The sequence below is a fragment of the Lagenorhynchus albirostris genome, chromosome 2 (genome assembly GCF_949774975.1).
Source record: "Lagenorhynchus albirostris chromosome 2, mLagAlb1.1, whole genome shotgun sequence".
NCBI classification, from domain to species: domain Eukaryota; kingdom Metazoa; phylum Chordata; class Mammalia; order Artiodactyla; family Delphinidae; genus Lagenorhynchus; species Lagenorhynchus albirostris.
The window spans coordinates 78,478,941-78,499,528 of NC_083096.1; the positions used below are offsets into that span (position 1 = coordinate 78,478,941).

Sequence of the window (20,588 nt, forward strand, 5' to 3'; positions counted from 1 at the left end):
GTATTTTCATTGAAAGTACACGTATAGTATATTCCACTTTATTTAAACATACGTGTGTATACATTAATAGGAAAAAACCTAAAAGGGCATACATCAAGATGGTTGATATTTCCAATGGTGTGATGGTGGTAGTATGAATATTTTTATTATCTTATTTTTGCTTAACTGTATTAAACTTTTTTCCTATAAGGATTACGTATTGATTTTGTAACAAAACGCTATTTTTAATTAAAAAATATGTTTCAATGTACAAATAAATTGGAATCAGGGGACACAGATTTCAATCTTGGGTTAAATTTAGTTTTTTAAAAGAGCATCTTGTTACAGTTATTCATTTATATGCCTATTTTTCCATTAGACACTGAGATCTTCAACGACATAGAATATGTCTTCATCTTTCTAACACCTTGCACAGTACTTTACACATAACAGTGCTCAATAAATGCTTGTCAGTGACAGGTGATACACTCCATCACAGCTCTTGGCAATGGTGTTTTAACACTTTGGTTACAGGAGAAAAGTAAACTCTCCCAAAAATCTCTACCAAGAGATGGTAGATGGTGATGGTTCCAACAGTTTCAAAACTGATTCTGAAATACCTACAAGTGAAGAAGTGTCCTCTGAATTCCTCTTCCTTTGAAATGTAAATTCTGTCACAGGATCCTAATTTTTCAGTAAATAATTCAGAGATCAAACCAACTCGTGGTTATAGGAGAAGGTCCAAGTCTCTAGTGTTACTTGTTTAGGTAGAAATCTATAAAGAACCTGTTGATAATATGAATCGGCATCCTCCCAGCTTCAAATCTATCTACAGAAATTCAAAATGCTAACTGTTTTCTAAGCTCTAAACTGTACTCTCTACAAAAAAACACTAATGTCCTGACTTTGTCAGAATTATATTATTACCAAAGCTCAGGCATCATCTCGGGTAGTAATGAAACTAACAGCTGCCATTAGTTAATCAAGTTAGTCATTTTTATCCAAAGGGCAACACTGTCTTAAATCTCATTCTTAATTATCTTTGGATGACAGAAATCTTTAAACAAAACTAAATGATTCCTTACTTTTATACTGTTTTTTCTCTGCTTTGGTTTACAATTTTTTTTTTTTTTTTTTTTTTTTTTGCGGTACGCGGGCCTCTCAACTGTTGTGGCCTCTCCCGTTGTGGAGCACAGGCTCCGGACGCGCAGGCTCAGCGGTCATGGCTCACGGGCCCAGCCGCTCCGCGGCATGTGGGATCTTCCCGAACCGGGGCACGAACCCGCGTCCCCTGCATCGGGAGGTGGACTCTCAACCACTGCGCCACCAGGGAAGCCCTGGTTTACAATATTTTTTAGTAGGCAGAAAGCTTCACATATTTTCCATTTGATAAAAACATATTTTGCTATCTTGTGACATTTATAAGCAAGGGATTTAAAAAAATTATAGCTAGGACTTCCCTGGTGGCGCAGTGGTTGAGAGTCCACCTCCCGATGCAGGGGACGCGGGTTCGTGCCCTGGTCTGGGAAGATCACACATGCCGCGGAGCGGCTGGGCCCGTGAGCCATGGCCGCTGAGCCTGCGCGTCCAGAACCTGTGCTCCGCAATGGGAGAGGCCACAACAGTGAGAGGCCCGCGTACCGCAAAAAAAAAATTATAGCTAGATAAATCTTCCTAAAATATTATTTCAACTGAGTGCCCAGATTGGAAACAAACTGAGTTCAATTCCAGCTTTGCCACTTACTTACTAGCTCTATGACTTTGGACAAAGTACTTAACTACTCTAAGTCTCATCTGAAAAATAAGATTGATGATAATAATAAAAACACCTACCTCACTGGGTTGTTATGAGAATTAAATAAAAATTAAATGAATAAAGCAGCACTATCCAATAGAAATGCAAAGCAAGTCACAAATGTGAGTGGCTATGTAATTTTAAATGTTCTAGTAAGCACATTAAAAAGGTAAAAAGAAATAAGTAACGTCAATTTTAATAGCATATTTGACTTAATCCATATATCTAAAACATTATCAACTTAAAAAATTAATGAGATATTTTACACTTTTTGTGTACTAAGTCTTTGAAATCCAATATTTTTTTATTTTTATTTTTTTTGCGGTACGCGGGATGGACCTCTCACTGTTGTGGCCTCTCCCGTTGCGGAGCACAGGCTCCGGACGCGCAGGCCCAGCGGCCATGGCTCACGGACCCAGCCACTACACGGCATGTGGGATCTTCCCGGACCGGGGCACGAACCCGTGTCCCCTGCATCGGCAGGCGGACTCTCAACCACTGCGCCACCAGGGAAGCCCTCCAATATGTATTTTATACTTGTGGCGCACCTCAAACTAGACTAGCCACATTTCAAGTGTTCAATAGTTACAAAGGCTAGTGGCTACATTTTGGATAGCACGGGTATAAAGTATTAAAACAGTGTCTAACACATAGTATATGCTAAATAAATTTTACTTCTTAGTGTCATCATAATCCCCTCTTAGGAGTTGCTATGGATCAGTGTTTTTCAAATCATGTGCTCATAACACCAGCTAATATCTGGTGGTTCTAGGGCATGTCACTAAATAACACTGAAATACATAGTAAGAAAACTATTTCTTTTTATCTATCTTTCTAACCATATCAAGGAAAAAATGTCAGTTTGGTACTACAGTGCTTTGTTTTTTAAAATTTTAATTTTTAATTGAGATATAATTCATAGGCAATAAAATGTTCCACTTTTAAGGATATCATTTGATGATTCTAACAAATGTATACAGTCATGTAACCATCTTCTTGATCAAGATATAGAATACTTCCAACACCTGAGTTAGGGCTTCTAAAAAATCAAGAAACTAAAAAAAACCCTCAATAACAACAAGAGCCATGAAGTCAACCCCATGCCCTTGAATATATAATGTCAAACTGCTTTCCAGAAAAGTTATGGATTTACACTTCTACTAGCAATATTTGAGACTGCCTCACTGTACATTTATCTTGAGGAAATATTCAGAGATAGGACAAGGGTTTATCAATATACAAGATGTTTACTGCAGTATTTGTATCAAGCAAAAAATTGTAAACAATCTAAATGTCAAATGGTAATGGTTAAACAGAGATACGTCCTTAAAATTGAAACTATAGAGCCATTAGGATCGTTTTAAGTAATTTAGTAACATTTTAATGGTAAAAACATTTTAATGGTAAAATGTTCTCAGTATAATTAAAAGTGGGCAAAGCAAGTACAAAACTTTATAGACAATGTAATGTGATCCTTATTACATCAAAAACAAACATAACACACACAAAACTCAAAAACCTTCAGGTAAAGAAAAAAACACTAGGAGAAAATATACCAAAATATTAACAGTGGTTAGCTCTGAGTTGTGTGGTAGTATGAATGATTTTGACTTTTATATTTAATTTTTTTTATTACAATGAGCATGAATTACTTGCAGGGGTGGGGGGAGCCTATTTTTCTTCATCTGTCTTTGCTAGTTAGAGAGAAAATAACTGAAAAATGAGACCATTAATTATTGTGCAGGCTTGTTAATGAGGGTTTATTTGAATCCAGTAGTGTTATAGAGAACCTACTATGTGTAGTCATTATTATTGGTTTGAAAGGGAATCTGGCAGTAAGAGGATTGTTGATCTAGGTTTACTTTTCCTCCTTGTCAAAAGTCTTAAGAAAGTACTGATCTGACTGACAGCACTGGGGAAGACTAAAGAGCTCTCTTCATCCACAGTTCAGGCAGGGCTCAGGTAATGTTGGCAGCACTACTAATACATTCACCTCACCTCCCTTTTCTACTCCACTTCTATCCTGTTTCTGAGAAGACAGAGGGATTTCTTCTATTGGGAGAACAATTCCATCCGTACTGATCTGGTTCTTGGCCTCTCAGCTCACACAGCTAACCTAACATGTCAACTGCTGCCAGCAAGGACCAGAACTCTTTAACACTGATTGACTTGTGAAGAGATAAAGCAAAAGCCAGCTCAAAACCCAAACCAAGGTGCTCATTTATTTGCAAGGTACGATCATGTGCTTCAGAAACACAACAAGAATAATGACTCAGTAGATGAATGCATAATGGGTATAGTTCATTTATATATGTCTAGGAAACTTGCATTTTTATAATAACCCATATTCATTCTGAATATTTTAAGATAAATAATACTTCTCAATTCATATTAACTTGATCGCCAGGGTGATCCTGCTAAAATATAAGTCAGATGTCATGGTTCTACTCAAAACTCTACAATACACACAAAAACTTGTACACAAATATATATAGCAGCATTATTCATAATAGCCAAAAGGTGGAAATGACTCAAATGTCCATCACTGACATATGGATAAACAAAATATGGTATTTCATTTCACACAATGAAATATTATTCATCCGTAGAAAGGAAAGAAGTATTGATCTAGGCTACGACATGGATGAACCTTGAAAACATACTAAGTAAAAGAAGCCACTCACAAAAGACTATATATTGTATGATTCCATTTATATGAAATGTCCAGAACAGGGAAATCTATAGAGACAGAAAGTAGATTAGTGGTTCCTTAAGGCTGGGGGATTCTTTCTGAGGTGATGAAAATGTTCTAAAATTGACTGTGGCGGTAGTCGCACATATCTGTGAATATACCAAAAACCAATGAATTGTATACTTTAAAGGGGTGAATTGTATGGTATATGAATTTTACTTCAATAAAGCTGTTAAAAAAAACCCAATGTCCTACAATACTCTCTAACTCATAGTGAAAACCAGTCCTCAAAATAATCTACAAGGCCGTCCATGATCAGGTGCCTGATACTTCCCTGACTGCAACCCCAGACTCTTCAGTCTCCTTGAATACACTGCATGATCCTGCCTTAGGACACAGCGTTGCTGTGCCTGAGATTCTCTTCCCCGCATCTGTTTTTGGCTCATTCCCTCAGCTCCTCCAAGTCTTTGCTCAAATCTCTTCTTAATGAGGCCTTTCCCGATACCATACTGAGCAGTGTGACTGAACCCTACTGCCTCTATGCATTACTGATTTCCCTTCACCTTGCTCTGCTTTTTTCCCCCATAGAATTTATCATCTTCTGATTTACTATAAAATATACTTATTTATTAAGTTATTGTTTATTTCTGTCTCTCTCTGCATTAAAATGTAAGCTTCTTGAGGATTAGGATCTTTGCTTTTATTCACAGAGGTATTCCAATATTCAGTAAATATTTGCTGAAAGAGTGAATGAACTATTGACTATGCTCTTCTCATTTGTTCAATAAATGTTTATCTATTCTAGAACTCATAACTAGGGCAATATTACTTCTGACTGTTTCACAAAGACTTTGGTGAAAATATTTGTGGTGAGTAGAACAACCCATGTCATATATAATTTCAGAAGTTGAAATTTGACTTATTCCCCGCTAACTGAGGATCTATTAGGCCAGTATGACTAATGAGACAAATGAAGAGGGAAGTAGTAAGGGCCAGGGGGAAGTATATCCGTAAGATGTGCAAATACTGACACAGGAGATGACAGTCTGCACACTGCAAACTTGCATGGACCCCAGAGACATAACAGACTAACTGCTTAAGGCAAGCACTTGCATGTGTTCAGGTCACTGCTGAATCTATTTACCTAGATCCTTTTTCAGGGCAGGTGCTCTGCTTTGAAAAAGGCATGAAAATTATGCCTGTATAGAGGTCCCTGTTATCAGTTACTATCTTTTATTTCTTTGATTTCATTATGTATAAAAGGAGAAGGGAAAGCAATACAAAATTCATATTAAACTTCATATGGCTATGGAGAGAGAAGAAAATATTGACTACCTCTCTTCATTCAGAAGGCAGTTTTATTAAGAATGTTGCTAAGGAGATAATTAGTTTCTGCAAAGTTCCTTGGTGTCTTAGCAGCAAACACACACCATCTATTTTAAATAGTGTTTAAAGCTAACAAAGATAATTACAATTACACATCAACAGAGCAGGTCCTATAGAAACAACTCATATAACTACAAAAGGCCTGTAGAACTCTGTTTCACTGTGATCAGTGCTTGAAGCACTGAATACTATTGTCACAAAAGAACTATTTTAAAGAAATAAGGTACTTAAGAGAGAGCAGCTGAAATTAGAACTCTAAATGGCAAGTTGAATTTCAGATTCAATTAATGTATATTTCCTTTTAAAATCTAAGGGACATTTTAAGTAGAACAAAAAACTTAAGAAATAAAAATGTTAGAATTTTCAATGCTTTCACAGAGAATGGCAACCACATTTAACATGGAATAATAGTCATTTATTCTTACAAATAAAGCAGATATTTTATAATAAAAAAAACCCTCTAAGTGACATTTATCTTCAGGTACCTTCTGGCTTAAAACTTAGCTTACTTATACACAGGCCCTATTCTCTCACCAAAAGTTACTTTCATTTCTGGAAATACGTCAGGGAGGGAAGGAAAGAATTGCTTTTTTTTTTTTTTTTTTTTTTTACAATACGTGGGCCTCTCACTGTTGTGGCCTCTCCCGTTGCGGAGCACAGGCTCCGGTCTCGCAGGCTCAGCGGCCATGGCTCACGGGCCCAGCCGCTCCGCGGCATGTGGGATTTTCCCGGACCAGGGCACAAACCCGTGTCCCCTGCATCGGCAGGCGGACTCTCAACCACTGTGCCACCAGGGAAGCCCAGGAATTGCTTTTTATTTTTTGGTTTTGTTTAAAACTAAGATTTTGTTTCAATTCACAGTGAAGGCAATCTCAATGTATTTTAGAAACAGAAGGTATCCCAGGATGAAGGCTGTTCAAATTGCTACATGTGAGGTTTATGTGATTTTCTAGGATGCAAGAGACGAGTTTTGACCCATCTACCTATTACATTAAGTATCTTGCTCCAAATCATAAACTAGTAAGTGGTAGTGCTGGGATCTGACTTCAAAATAAATCTGTCATAATCTCAGATTTTATTTAATACATCAGGGAAATCAAGTGACCTGTATCACAGAAATATCTTGCAATTGGCATTTCCCACTCTGCAAGGATAGTAGCTTCTATATCAGCATATAACACTCTGAGCTATAAGATATGATTTCTTTTTTCTTTTTTTTTTTCAGTTGCACCGCAGGGCTTGTGGGATCTTAGTTCCCCAACCAGGGACTGAATCCGGGTCATGGCAGTGAAAGCGCGGAGTCCTAACCACTGGACCGCCAGGGAATTCCCAAGATATGATTTCTTTTCTGCTTATTACAATGCTCACCAATCCAGATCTTTGTGGGGCATATCATATTTTACATAATTCCAAGTATAAAAAGAGGGCACGGAGCTTCCCTAGTGGTGCAGTGGTTAAGAATCCACCTGCCAATGCAGGGGACACAGCTTCGAGCCCTGGTCCAGGAAGATCCCATATGACATGGAGCAACTAAGCCCACGAGCCACAACGACTGAACCTGCATGCCACAACTACTGAAGCCCGCGTGCCTAGAGACTGTGCTCTGCAACAAGAGAAGCCACCGCAACGAGAAGCCTGCGCACTCCAACAAAGAGTAGCCCCCACTCGCTGCAACTAGAGAAAGCCCGCGCACAGCAGCGAAGACCCAACGCAGCCAAAAATAAATAAATAAAATAAATTAAAAAAAAAAAGAAAAGCTTAAAAAGAGGGCACTTATCATGGCACATCTAAAAGTATACTCTGTTTCCTGGTTGCCATAGTCTCTCAAAATAATACTTCTGCACGGTAGTGTTTTGAGATTAAGGCTGTGTCTTTGTCACTTATTCCTTTGGACTTTTAAGAAATAATCCATGTATTACATAGGAAATTGCACAGACTCCCACAAAAATTAAACCCTAACAATTCACAGAAACAAATTGTTCAACTTCTCCCCCCATATTTTATTGCTGCTCACAGCAGCCCTACTATATCCAGGTATAAAACTGAGTTTTAAAAAATATTAACCTTCCCATTTACTGAGAGTCTGGGATTTCAATATGTATTAAGAGTTGTGAACTCTTAATTACTTAACAGTCTAGTAATACCCAAGGTAATCCACATTCATCATGAAAATTGAGCCTTTCCTCTAAAAGCTGAAACTGTTGCTTTCAATTACTTAAGCCTTTACAGTAACTGGACTCTGAAATACAAATTGCACTATCTTCTTACTGATAGTGAAAAATTTCACTATTTACTTATTGCTGGAGGCTATATATTTATGAAAGTAAATTTAAAAAACCAGATTTTGGAACATTTAGGTATTGCAAACATTAAATTTTTTCCAGGTTGTTAATTACCATAGCAACACCCTCTTCCTAAAAATTTCATTGATCGGGGACCACTGAACAATCCCATTCAAGATTTTATTGACCCTTCTATTGCTTAAGGATATCTGCTCAAATGTAATTTAGTGTACTGCTTAGCATATTGTTAAGTCAGACAAAGAAATACTGAGCTGGCTAGCTGGGAGAATCTAGTATAAAGCTTTTACAAAGCTGCCTTACTTTTTTTTTTTCCTGCCTTTCTTAATTTTATATTAAAGATTATTTTCTCAGGACCTGGGACACTAATTTAAGGAAAAACCTAGATGTTTAGGTTCCTCCCCTATTTTTAATAGTAAAATGCAGTTTTATTCACAGTACTATTAATTAGCCAAACACATCTGAAAATATATGCATTTTTATTTCTATGTAATATGACTAAATTACAAAGAAATATATAAAAATCTTTGCCAATCTATCTTTCCATCTAAATCCAAAGTCTTTTCAAAATTGAGATACAGATGTTTAGTTTTAAACGTCTAATGTTTCAAGTTAAAGAGAAAATGCTGTAGTTCTTAAGTATGGGCCATGGGGCTACAAATACTCAATGGGAAATATTAACTCTCAGAAAGATCATTTAAAAGTCAATTAGTCTTTCTGAATTCTGATATTAAAGCCTATTTAAAAGCAGATAATTATATATACATTCATGAGAGAACTCATTTAGATTAAGAAAATAAAATCCATTATGGATATCTAGTAATAAAACATTTTGAACACTAAATTATTAAATATTATTTAGAGAACAATACAGTGTCAGGCATTCAAGTAATACTTATGAAGGAAATGCACAGTGATTAAAAGCATGGACTCTGGCTTTGAGTCTTGGCTCTAGCCATGTTTACTTGGGCAAGTTATTTAATCTCTCTGCCTCAGTTTCCATATACAGAGTGGAGATAATAGTACATACCTTATATGAGGATTAAATGACTTAATATATGTAAAGTACTAAGTAAAGTTCCTAGCACATAGTAGATATTCAATAAATATTTATTATTATTATTATTTTTTTTTTTTGCGGTACTCGGGCCTCTCACTGTCGTGGCCTCTCCCATTGTAGAGCACAGGCTCCGGATGCACAGGCTCAGCGGCTATGGCTCACGGGCCCAGCCGCTCCACGGCATGTGGGATCTCCCTGGACTGGGGCACGAACCCGTGTCCCCTGCATCGGCAGGCGAACTCTCAACCACTGCGCCACCAGGGAAGCCCTATTATGATTATTTTTATCAGCAGCAGCAGGAACAAAGGGAGGAACTTGCATAAAATAGTAGCGATAGTATTGTGTCACTCTGTGCTCAAAATTATTCAATGGTACCCCCCCAGACTACTGAATTAGGTACAAAATCCTCAGTCTGACATTTTAGGATGCACGGTTAAGCTTCCAAATACTACCTAAGAGTTTTCAAATTAGAGTAAACTTCGCATAATGTCACTACCATTTTAAACTTTTCCAAGATCATAACCACACTTACACTTCGATTTCTGAAATCAAGGCCAACTAGATAAGGCGACATTAAATAAAACACATAGAAATGCCGGATAAAAAATGACATACATACTTTTAAATGAATAGCTTAACCTCTTAAGAAATTAAGGGAAATCTCCAAGAGTCATCACAAAAAGGGAACCAAAATTTAGGTTGATAAGTATAAACCAATGCTTTTAACTACCCAATAGATATATGCCAATGTTCATAATATGCCAATGTTCATAAACAAGGGCACTGTATTTTAACAGCTGCACAGGGTCAGGAGACAGGGCTTAGGCCTCAGTAAGAAAGGGAATTAGAATTAAGACTCTCGCATAATGTAGAGGCCCTCACTGAAAAGAGAGAATAGAAAAACAAAAATCTTCTATCTGCACAGGAAGATCACAAGGAAACTTGAAAATAAACCAGTATAAAGCTCTGCATGGTTCAGGAACCCTTTAGTACAGAAATTAACATTAAAAAAAGTTCTGAACTGATAATACTCTTTGGGTACGTGGCCTAAATGAAAGACAAACTACACAGAAGAGATATATCTTCAACTTAGGCTCCGAATGAGTCCTGTGAGTCTTCTTTAAGATAACTCGTAATACAAAATTACATGCAGAAATGAGCCATCAGGAGCTAATGTCAGCAGACACAACAGCAGAATTAGACCTCCAAGTACTTCAGATTATAGAATTAATGTGGTTACAGAAAAATTTGAAAAGGATTTGAAAACATGAGAAGAAGAAATTAATGAAAAATCAGGCAAATATGAAAAAGAAGCAAATAGAAATTACAGGCATAAAAATATTACCTTTGAAATTAAAAACTGAATGTACAAATTAAACACAGATTATACATAGCTGAAGAGAGAATTACTGAACTGAAATACTAATGTGAAAAAAAGTACACAGAAGGCAGCACAGAGAGATAACAGGTGGATAATATAAATAAGAGGTTAAGAGACATGAAAATAGATAAATGCCTAACATATAGCTCCCAGGAGTTCCAGAAGGAGAGAACAGAATAATTGGGGAAAAAATGCAATATTCAAAGAAATAACGACTGGAAAATTTCCAGAAATTATGCCAAACATGTATTTTCATACTAAGTAACATAAATAAAAATAAATCCATATTTAGATACGTAATACTGAAACAAGAATACCAAAGACAAAAAGATAAAAAGAGCCAGAGAAGAAAATATTGCCTACAGATGAAAAACAATTGTATCGAGAGTAGACTTCTTAAGAAGTCTACTAAGAAGCAACAATTGAAAATAGTTGCTTGTCTTCTTTTTTTGGGGGGCAGGGCCACACGGTACTGGCATTCGGGATCTTAGCTCCCCAGGGATCGAATCCACGCCCCCTTGCAGTGGAAGCACGGAGTCTTAACCACTGGACTGCCAGGGAAGTACCAGTATTCCACTGTCTTCTGATTTCTAAGTGCTGAAAAAAACTATCAACCTGAAATTCTAAACTTAGCTAAACTAAGATATTTTTAGACAAAAACATCAAGTTGACCAGAACCTGAAAGAAGTACTAAAAGAGGTTCTTTAGTAAGAAGAATACTGGATCAGAAAGAAGGGCCAGGATGAAGAGGGGGGAGGGGCAAATATGTAGGTAAATCTAAACAAATATTGACTATTGAAAATAATAATGATTCATTTGGGGATTATAAAAACAAAGTAGAACCAATATGCTGGACAATGATAGCTTGTAAGTTGGGAGTAAGGTGATTAGAGATTCTTCTAAGGATCTGTTTGTGAGAAAGGCAGAAATAGATTAATTTTAACCACTGTTTCTTCATTCATTCAACAATTATCTTTTACGGACAGGTAAAACTAATATATAATAACAGAAGTCATAATAGTTATTTTGTGTGGAGTTGTGCAAAGGAGGGGACATGAGGAATAAGGGAGGCTTCTAGAGATACTGGTGACATTCTATTATTTGATCTGTGTGGTGGTTACGTAGATGTAATCACTTTGTGCTATTTCATTGCTTATCATTTGTATACTTTTCTGTATGTAATGAAGTATGTACATGTAATATTTCTGTAAAGTTTATAAAAGGAAACTACTGCACAGTTTACACCAAAATAAAATTTTGATAGATTATAAATATATAACTTTAAATACAAGTCCTAAAAATAATGGAAAAAATAGAGGTTAGTATTTATATAATCTTGACTGGGAAAGAACTTTCTAAGCATGACATCAAAGGCAGAAATCACTGGTAACTTTGACTACTTTAAGTAAAAAAAAAAAAAGTTTTATACAACAAAACACTGTGAATAATATAAAACAAAAATATCAAATAGAGGAAAATATATTTTGCAAATATATTAGAAAATGGTCAATATCCTTAATTATACAGATATAATTCTTGCAAAGAATATGAACTGGTAATTCACAAACAGAAATACATAAATGGCCAGTGAGCTCTGGAAACTGACAAAGAGGTTAACTAATCTGCCTAAATTCATAAAAACAGTAAGAGGGAAATATTCAAATCCAGCCAATCTTACCTTTCAATTAATATTTGTTTAATGAATGAATGATTATATATTTAAGACTATAAGATGTTTTTATCATAGACTACAAAATGCAGGTTATAAAACAGAATGTACAATGAGGCAAATAATAATACAAAGTGAAAACGTACACAACACCTCTAATGCCTCCCTGTGTATCTATGTATACATGGCTCAGCGTGGATCTCTCAGGGTCCCCAATCGTTAAATTCAATTATCTGTCTTTCCTACTCTTAGTTTCCAAATTAATCTTCCTAAAATACTATGACCTTCTTGTAATTTTATTGCTTAAAACTTTCAATGATTCTTCATTTTTTACACAAGAAAGTAGAAAAAAATTCCTCAGCATGGAATTCAAGACCTTCTACAATTATGGCATTCAATCAACCTTTTCACTTATTACACACATTCCAGCTAATTGACTACTTGCTGTTCTTTTTCTATGTATGTCGCCTATAGTTTTCTGTAACTTGTTCATGTGGTTAAATCTGCCTAGAATGTACTCTCCCTCCATATGTCCATTTTTTACCCAAGGCTCAGGTTATACACTATCTTCTCCATGAAACATTTGCTAGTTTCTCTTAGCCACTCTGAGAATCCATGGCTCTTTTACATCTCTCTCCAGGCACTTATTTTCTTATTTTTTATGTTCTATCTTTCCTAATAGACAATCACTTACTTGAGGCAGGATCTTTATCTTCTTCATCTTTGTATTCTTCTTACTAAATATTTACTGAATGAATGTACTTAATCAACAAAACAGAAAAACTCACAGAATTCAACAGTATTATGTTTGGGTATCTTTAAAATGCCAGTCTGTTCCTTGAACATAAGAAACAAAACTGTTAACAGTGAAGATTGGTCATTACTCTCCAGGTCTTTGACTGAATTAAGTGATTTATGAACTTAATAGAGTATACATCCTTCATCTCACACAAACTCTAAATTATTCTATGAACTGATGCATTTTGGTCTATAGCAGTTGGGTCAGCACTGACCTTACTTTTCCTACATAAAGGGAATTTAAGCCTTCCTCTCTGGGAAAGGGGAAAGAGTTATAGGACTGAATGTTCTCCCTTACCTTTTCGTGTTATGCACAGTGGTTCCCCCCAGGACAATCCTCACTCCAGGAGTGGTACGGTTCAGGTTATAAACTGTTAGAGCCTCTTCATAGGTGGCTCCTCCAATTATAAACACAATGATATCCTGAGGTCTACAATAATGAAGGAAGTTAATATCATAGGATAAGGGGGAAAAAAGGCAAAATTTGCTGTTACTATCATATACACAGTTTTAATTTCTGAATCTTTCTTTTTTGGTAAAGGAAGCAGAATTAAAGCAGAATAGAATAAAAGGTTTAAAAAAAGTTTTAATTATCTGAAATTGGCAGGAAACAGAGCAGGAAATGCTGAATAGTGATTTGCTTTCTGTTTATGAGCGGATGTCATAATTTCTGTGCTGTGGATTTCAGAATAGCACAATAGTGTTTGCTGGAACCAAATGTAGGAATATTCTTTTATATTCAAGAGGCTGAAGAGTACTTCACTGTGATATGGTATCAATATAGCAGTAATTTATGCTTGTACTACACATCTCCTTTCACATATAAGCCCTTCGTCAAATACTTAGTACAGTGTCATTACAATGGCTTCTGTCCAAGGACCTCAAAGTATTTTGGAAAGTACTGGTATATTTGGATGTCCCCATAACACGAGAACAAGAAACATTTAGTATTTTGAGTGCAAAAAAAGAATGGGATACATAAATTAATGGCGCTTCTAGAAATCCACCTCTTCTTAAAATCTTGTTCCTCAATCCTTTGATAAACCAAGAAAAAGAAACCATGGAAACAAAAAACCAGTGGGTGTAGTTTTGACACTGGACATGCTGACGCATCAGCTCAGTCACTAGCCTCATTTAGGTTGCACTGCATAGTTTTACGGTGCTTCAATCTTTATCAAAATAGCTTTATAACAAAAGTGAGTGGTCCTCCGATCCTTCTGAAGATATGAACAAGAAGGAGATCACATTATTTTCAAAACTGTTAAAGTCTGCCTTGTTTTTCTTTTCTCATGCCACCAAGAGAAGATAAAATTACTTAATGTTAGTAGGCAAATAATTTTGTTAAATCACTTACCGGCCATTATTTAAAATGACATCAAGCAGAAGCAACCATTTTGGAGGTTATAGCACAAAACTAAATAAAAATATCTTTAGTCAAAGGATGTACACGCTTATGTATAAATCATGGAAAGAAACCCAACAACCAACCCTACATTTCCTTTCTGTTTGTCTCTCTGTCTCTTTCTAAAACACCTTGAAGGAATCACTAACTGAGAGAGTATTTGTTCTTGTGGGACTTCATGAAAACAGAATCAGATGTTGTGGCTATTTAAAAATGTTCTGGTGCAGCCACTATGGAAAACAGTATGGAGGTTCCTCAAAAAACTAAAAATAGAGTTGCCATATGATACAGCAACACCACTCCTGGGCATATATCCAGACAAAACTATAATTCAAAAAGATACATGCACCCCTATGTTCACGGCAGCATTATTCACAATAGCCAAGACATGGAAACAACCTAAATGTCCACTGACAGATGAATGGATAAAGAAGATGTAGTACATGTATACAATGGAATACTATTCAGCCATAAAAATGAATGAACTAATGCCACTTGCAGCAACATGGATGGACCTAGAGATTATCACTGACTAAGTGAAGTAAGTCAGAAAGAGAAAGACAAATACCATATGATATCACTTATATGTGGAATCTAAAATATGACACAAATGAACTTATCTATGAAATAGAAACAGACTCACAGACATAGAGAACAGACTTGTGGTTGCCAAGGGGGGGATGGGGGATGGGGGAGGGATGGACTGGGAAGTTGGGATTAGTAGTTGCAAACTATTACATATAGAATGGATAAACAACCAGGTGCACATGTTCAGTATCCTGTGATAAACCATAATGGAAAAGAATGTATATATTTGTATAACTGAATCACTTTGCTGTACAGCAGAAATTAACACAACATTGAAAATCAACTATACTTCAACAAAAAAAAACTTAAAAAAATAAATGTAAGAATGTTCAGATAATCTCTGAATTGCAGAGATACCCAACAAAGGCTCCCAATAATGAAGGGGTGGTTATTTTGCAATTGATCTAGCAGAGTCAATTATGACATTTCTATGTGAACTTGGGACTTAAAATCATGCCTTTGAAATGCTACATTTTAAGACAAGGTAAGCTTCATTTGAATCTACCCACCTGAAACAATGTATTTAGCATCATGATGCTTTAAGTGTTCCATAGTGTTATATATTCTACAATCATTTTTTGTTACTTTAAAATATACTGTTTTGGGGAATTCCCTGGCAGTCTGGTGGGTGGGACTCTGTGCCTCCACTGCAGGGGGCCCTGGTTCCATCCCTGGTCACAGAACTAAGATCTTGAAAGCCACGCGGCATGGCCAAAAAAAAAAAAAAAAAAAATTATAAAGTAAAATATCTGTTTTTGACTAGATAAATGTTTGCACATGGTATAATATAAAAAAAGGGCATATTGTAAAAAAAAGTAAGTTTCCTTCTCACTTCAGTCCTCTTGCACCCCAGTTTCTCTCTAGAGGCAAACACTATTACTCATCTCTTATGAATATCCTTTCAGAGAGACTATCTATGTGTATATACATATATTTACAAATTTACATATTCATATTATAAGATACATCCATATGTATGTATATATTTAATATATATTTTATATACAGTCTATAAACTGCATTTTATATATAGTTGTGTGGACATACTGTGCATTTTAAATTTTGGTAGGTATCTCCAAGGTGTTCTATAGATGTCATTCTATGAGCAATTCAGGAAAGTGCCTATTTTTCCACATCCTGTCAGTACTGTGTATTATCAAGGCTTTTGGTCCTTTTAAACTAAGTCGATCACTTGCTCCTCCTCAATACTTTCTTTACTTGGTTTCCAGGACATCACATTCTTTTGGTTTTCTTCTTACTTCATTAGTTGACATTTTTCAGTGTCTCTTCATGGTCTCATCTCATCTCCCTGATCTCTTTATTTCTTTTCTTTTCTTTTTTTTTTTGGCTGTGTGGGGTCTTAGTTGCGGCACACAGGATCTTTCGTTGTGGCACGCTGGCCCTTTGTTGTGGTGTGCAGGCTTCTCTCTAGTTGCAGCGCACGGGATTCTCTCTAGTTGTGGCATGCGGGTTTTCTCTCCCTAGTTGTGGTGCGAGGGCTCCAGAGCGTGGGATCTGTAGTTTGCGGCGCGCGAGCTCAGTAGTTGTGGCACGTGGGCTTAGTTGCCCCACGGCGTGTGGGATCTTAGTTCCCTGACCAGGGATCAAACCCACGTCCACTGCATTGGAAGGCAGATTCTTTACCACTGGACCACGAGAGAAGTCCCTCACTGAACCTCTTAATGGTAGAGTGTCCAGAACCCATTCACCGGTCCTCCTTTCTTCTTGATCTACACTTACTCCCTATATCTGTGTAATGTAGTAGCTACTAGCCACATATGGATATTTAAATTTAAATTAATTAAAATAAAATAAAAAATTCAGTTCCTCAGTGGAACTAGCCATATTTCAAGTGCTCAATAGTCACATGTAGCTAGTAGCTACCTTATTAGATAGCATGGATATAGTACATTTCCATCATTGTAGAAAGTTCTATTGAACTACACTTCCCTAGATGATCTCAACCAGGTTTGTGGTTTTTAAATACATTTATCTGCTGATGACTCCCAAATCTCTATCTCCAGCCCAGACTGCTCTCCTAAATGCTAGACTTAAGCATCTGTCTAATCGACATTTCTACTTGGCTGTTTAGTTTATTTTTGAATTCGACATGTCCAAATCCCTAATCCTCTCCCCCAGGCTTGTTCCACATATAGCTCTCCCCATCTTAGTGGATGGCCAACCTATCTTTTCACTTGCTTAGGACAAAACTTTGGAGCCATCCTAACTTCTCCTTTATGGCTGCAGATATAGTGAGAGGAAGAGAGGGAGAATCTTGAATCTTATAGGCCATGGGGGGATCACCGAAGGGTTTTAACAGGTTACCATGATCAAACTTGCTTTTCTGAAGGAAAATTTTGGCAGCTATGTGAGAATGAATTGGGGGTTGCTGGTGGGAAAACCTGGAGAACAAAAGTCTACTTAAGACTTTTGGGAAGATGTGATAAAAGTTGGAACTAAAGAAATACCAGAAGTAGAGGGGAAGGACTGGATATAGAAGACACAAAAAATGTAGACTCTTCATTCAGTAGTTGGTCAATGATTAAATGTGAAGGATGAGGATAAAGGAAGAATCTGTGATAACTTCAAGTATTCTGGTTTTGGTGACTAGGTATAGTGGTTTAAGTTTGAGAACAAAGAAAGCGAGACTGACTGAATTAAGACAAAAACATGCTGTTTTTGAGATACCTGTGGAACATCCCAATGGAGATGTTCACCAGACATCTGGACATTGAGACCTGATGATGTCCCTGAATACAGGTGGCAGCTGAAGCCGTGGGAATAGATGAGTTCTACCTAGGGGGATCATGTAGAATGAGAAGAGAACCAAAAGACAGAGTTTGGGAGGATTCTTTAACATCTACAGGATAAGCAAGAACAGTAGCTAGCAAAGGCAACTGAGAAGGAAACTGTCAGAAAGGTAGGAGGAGAACCAGAGGGAGAGGCCAAGGGACAAGTGAGTTTGAAGAACAGAATGGTTAAGTGGTAAATGCAGTAGTGAGGTAAATAAGTGAGGATTGAAAGAGACCACTGTGCACATTCCTGCAATGTGATTTCGCAAGAAGAGTTTCAGTGTATTAGAGTGGAGCAAGAAGCCAGGGTACATGGATTGAAGAGGTGAGAAGTGAAGATAGCGACTTTATCCAAGAAGCTTGACTGAAGAGAAGACAGGTTAGAGGAGAATCCAGGCTCAAGGGCTTTAAATACATTACTTAACAGGAGAAACTTCAGTATGCGTGTAGTCTGAAGACAAGCTGAAAATACAGAAGAAGGAAGGAGGGAGAGGGAGAAGAAGGGGGAGAGAAAGAGAGGGAGGAGAGAAAGTGGAAATAATTACAGAAAGTGCAAGTAATTACAGAGAAAGGCTTCCTTCAATGATGGTAGGAGTCTAAAACGAGTGTTGGCAGAGAAGTTAGTTCTGAATTGGAAAAGAGGATGTATTTCCTTTAGAATGAAGGAAGGAGATTAGGTAGATATATGTAACTAAGTTTATAAACATGGGGGCTAGACACTGAGGGAGCTAATGTCTGACAGACTCAATTTTTTCCACTGTGAAGTAGGAAACACTGGTGTGGGTCAGGTGACTTAGACATTATGGAAAACATTCTAAACTGATGTAGTGAATGAGACAAAGAGAGAGAACTACTAAGTTTGACTGAGTATCCCTGAAGGCCCAAGTGAAGTGAGAAACAGTGAATTTGTAGTGGCCCTAATCTATAATTTGTATGATTTCCTCTAGTAGCACAGAAAAGAGTTATGAGCCTTAAGCCTAAATTATTAATCCAATATTAATCTGGTGCTTTAGGCTGCAGGGAAAGAGGTTCTTTATAAACTTATAGGAAAGCATTACCACTGTTCACGAATGACTAAAATTTTCTATACTATCAAGGTTTTTTTCCTTCAAGTATTTGCCTCCAGTTACTGGCCAGCTTTTTCTTGCTGAAAAAGGTCATTTGCTTAGGACGAGTTGTATAATTGTGATAGCAATAGTTTTCTACCAAGTATGATAAACTCTCAATTATTTGGGGACTGAATATTCAGCCAAAATACAGGTTCTTGTCTTTTTCTACATCTGGTATGTGTTGTTTCAATTCTTACTAATATTTCTACAGAGGGGGAAGGGGAATATGAACATCTAAAACTCAAGTTCAGCTCTTGTCAGGATCTTTAGGGGTGTATTTCATAAGAAAGAGATCAAATAAACTACAATTGGTTGTAATTTTAAAAACTGGTATGAGTCCCTGTAACTTTTACCATAGTATTACCCTCAAGAATATATACTAAATTTCTAAGGATATATATTTTTAAATCTTCCCACTATATTGGTTCTAGAGGTACCAATGATCTGAGATAATAATGGCTTCTGAAGTGCAGTCCCAACTGGTTTAATAGTCATTAAAGAATGAGTTCTTTGGGAAAAAAAATTCCAGTGTTATAAGAACGTGCCATCAAGGAGACTGAGGACTCTACCAACAGTTTGGTCTGTGTTGTAACTATCTAGGGTCAGCCTAGGTGGAAAACAGGAGGAAAAAAAAAAGGCTGTTACAGTATTCAGAAACAATAAAATCCTCAAACCTGAAATGAGTTTTTTTTTGCCAGAAAATGAGTATTTTTTTTACAGTAACGTTCCATAAGCAGTGCTCTTGATGTTGAGGGACAAATCTAGCTTGAGACCCTTTATGCAGCTTATCTTGAGTAAATACTCATGAATTACACAGAATACTCCATTAAGAAGAAGGGAAGCAGGTTTCTCCCTTACAGGGGTACAGTGACTGATGAGAAGAATTAGACAGTAACACTTTTGTTTTGAGCTCTTGATCTGGTAAGTCAATTTAAAAAGCAGCTAAGGGACTTCTCTCTGGTCCAGTGGTAAAGAATCCGCCTTCCAATGCAGGGGACGCGGGTTTGACCCCTGGTCAGGGAACTAAGACCCCGCATGCCACAGGGCAACTAGGCCCATGCGCTACAACTACTGAGCTTGCGCGCCTCAACGAGAGCGCCCACGTGCCGCAACTAAGACCCAACGCAGCCAAAAATAAATAAAATAAAATAAATAATAAATAAATCTTAAAAAAAAAGAAAAGCAGCTGAGTGGAGTAATAAGGATCACCCTGGAAAATGATGTCGCTTTTCCATAGCTGCCCTCTGCCTATCACCTGCCTCTACAGTATATATCTTCCTTATGGAAAAGAAAGGCAAGAACTGGGAAGGAATAAATTCAAGCAGGTTTCTAACATAGCCAGAGAACACTATTCTTTAGTCTGATAATTTCAGGGTGCCAGAGTATTTTCATATTGATGGAGAGGGAAGAAGATGCCACGGGTGGTAACTGTGGGTGTAGGTTATATCAGTGTAACGACAAAACTTACATGTAGGGATAGGCTCTTAGAGCTTGACTCAGTTGTGTACCTAACAAAGATGACTATGTCACATTTGGTTATGAAAACATTAATAAATGTTTTCCTGAGCCTCCTACTACTTAGTCAGGCTGGCTTAAGGAGGAACACTGGTGAAAAAAAAAATTAAAAAAACATCCCT

At 36.8% G+C, this 20,588-nt stretch overlaps 1 protein-coding gene across 3 annotated transcripts in view; it reads right to left on the reverse strand.

The window, feature by feature from the left end:
• The window catches only part of VPS45 (vacuolar protein sorting 45 homolog), a 67,704-nt gene that overhangs the window by 12,272 nt on the left and 34,844 nt on the right, over nucleotides 1–20,588 (reverse strand). For 2 of the 3 annotated variants that reach the window (XM_060139075.1, XM_060139074.1), the window contains exon 14: nucleotides 13,359–13,490. The exons of the other annotated variant lie outside the window; for it this stretch is intronic. In XM_060139075.1, coding sequence (XP_059995058.1) covers nucleotides 13,359–13,490 — 132 coding nt within the window. The remainder of the gene's footprint in view (nucleotides 1–13,358; nucleotides 13,491–20,588) is intronic. 3 annotated transcript variants of the gene reach the window in all.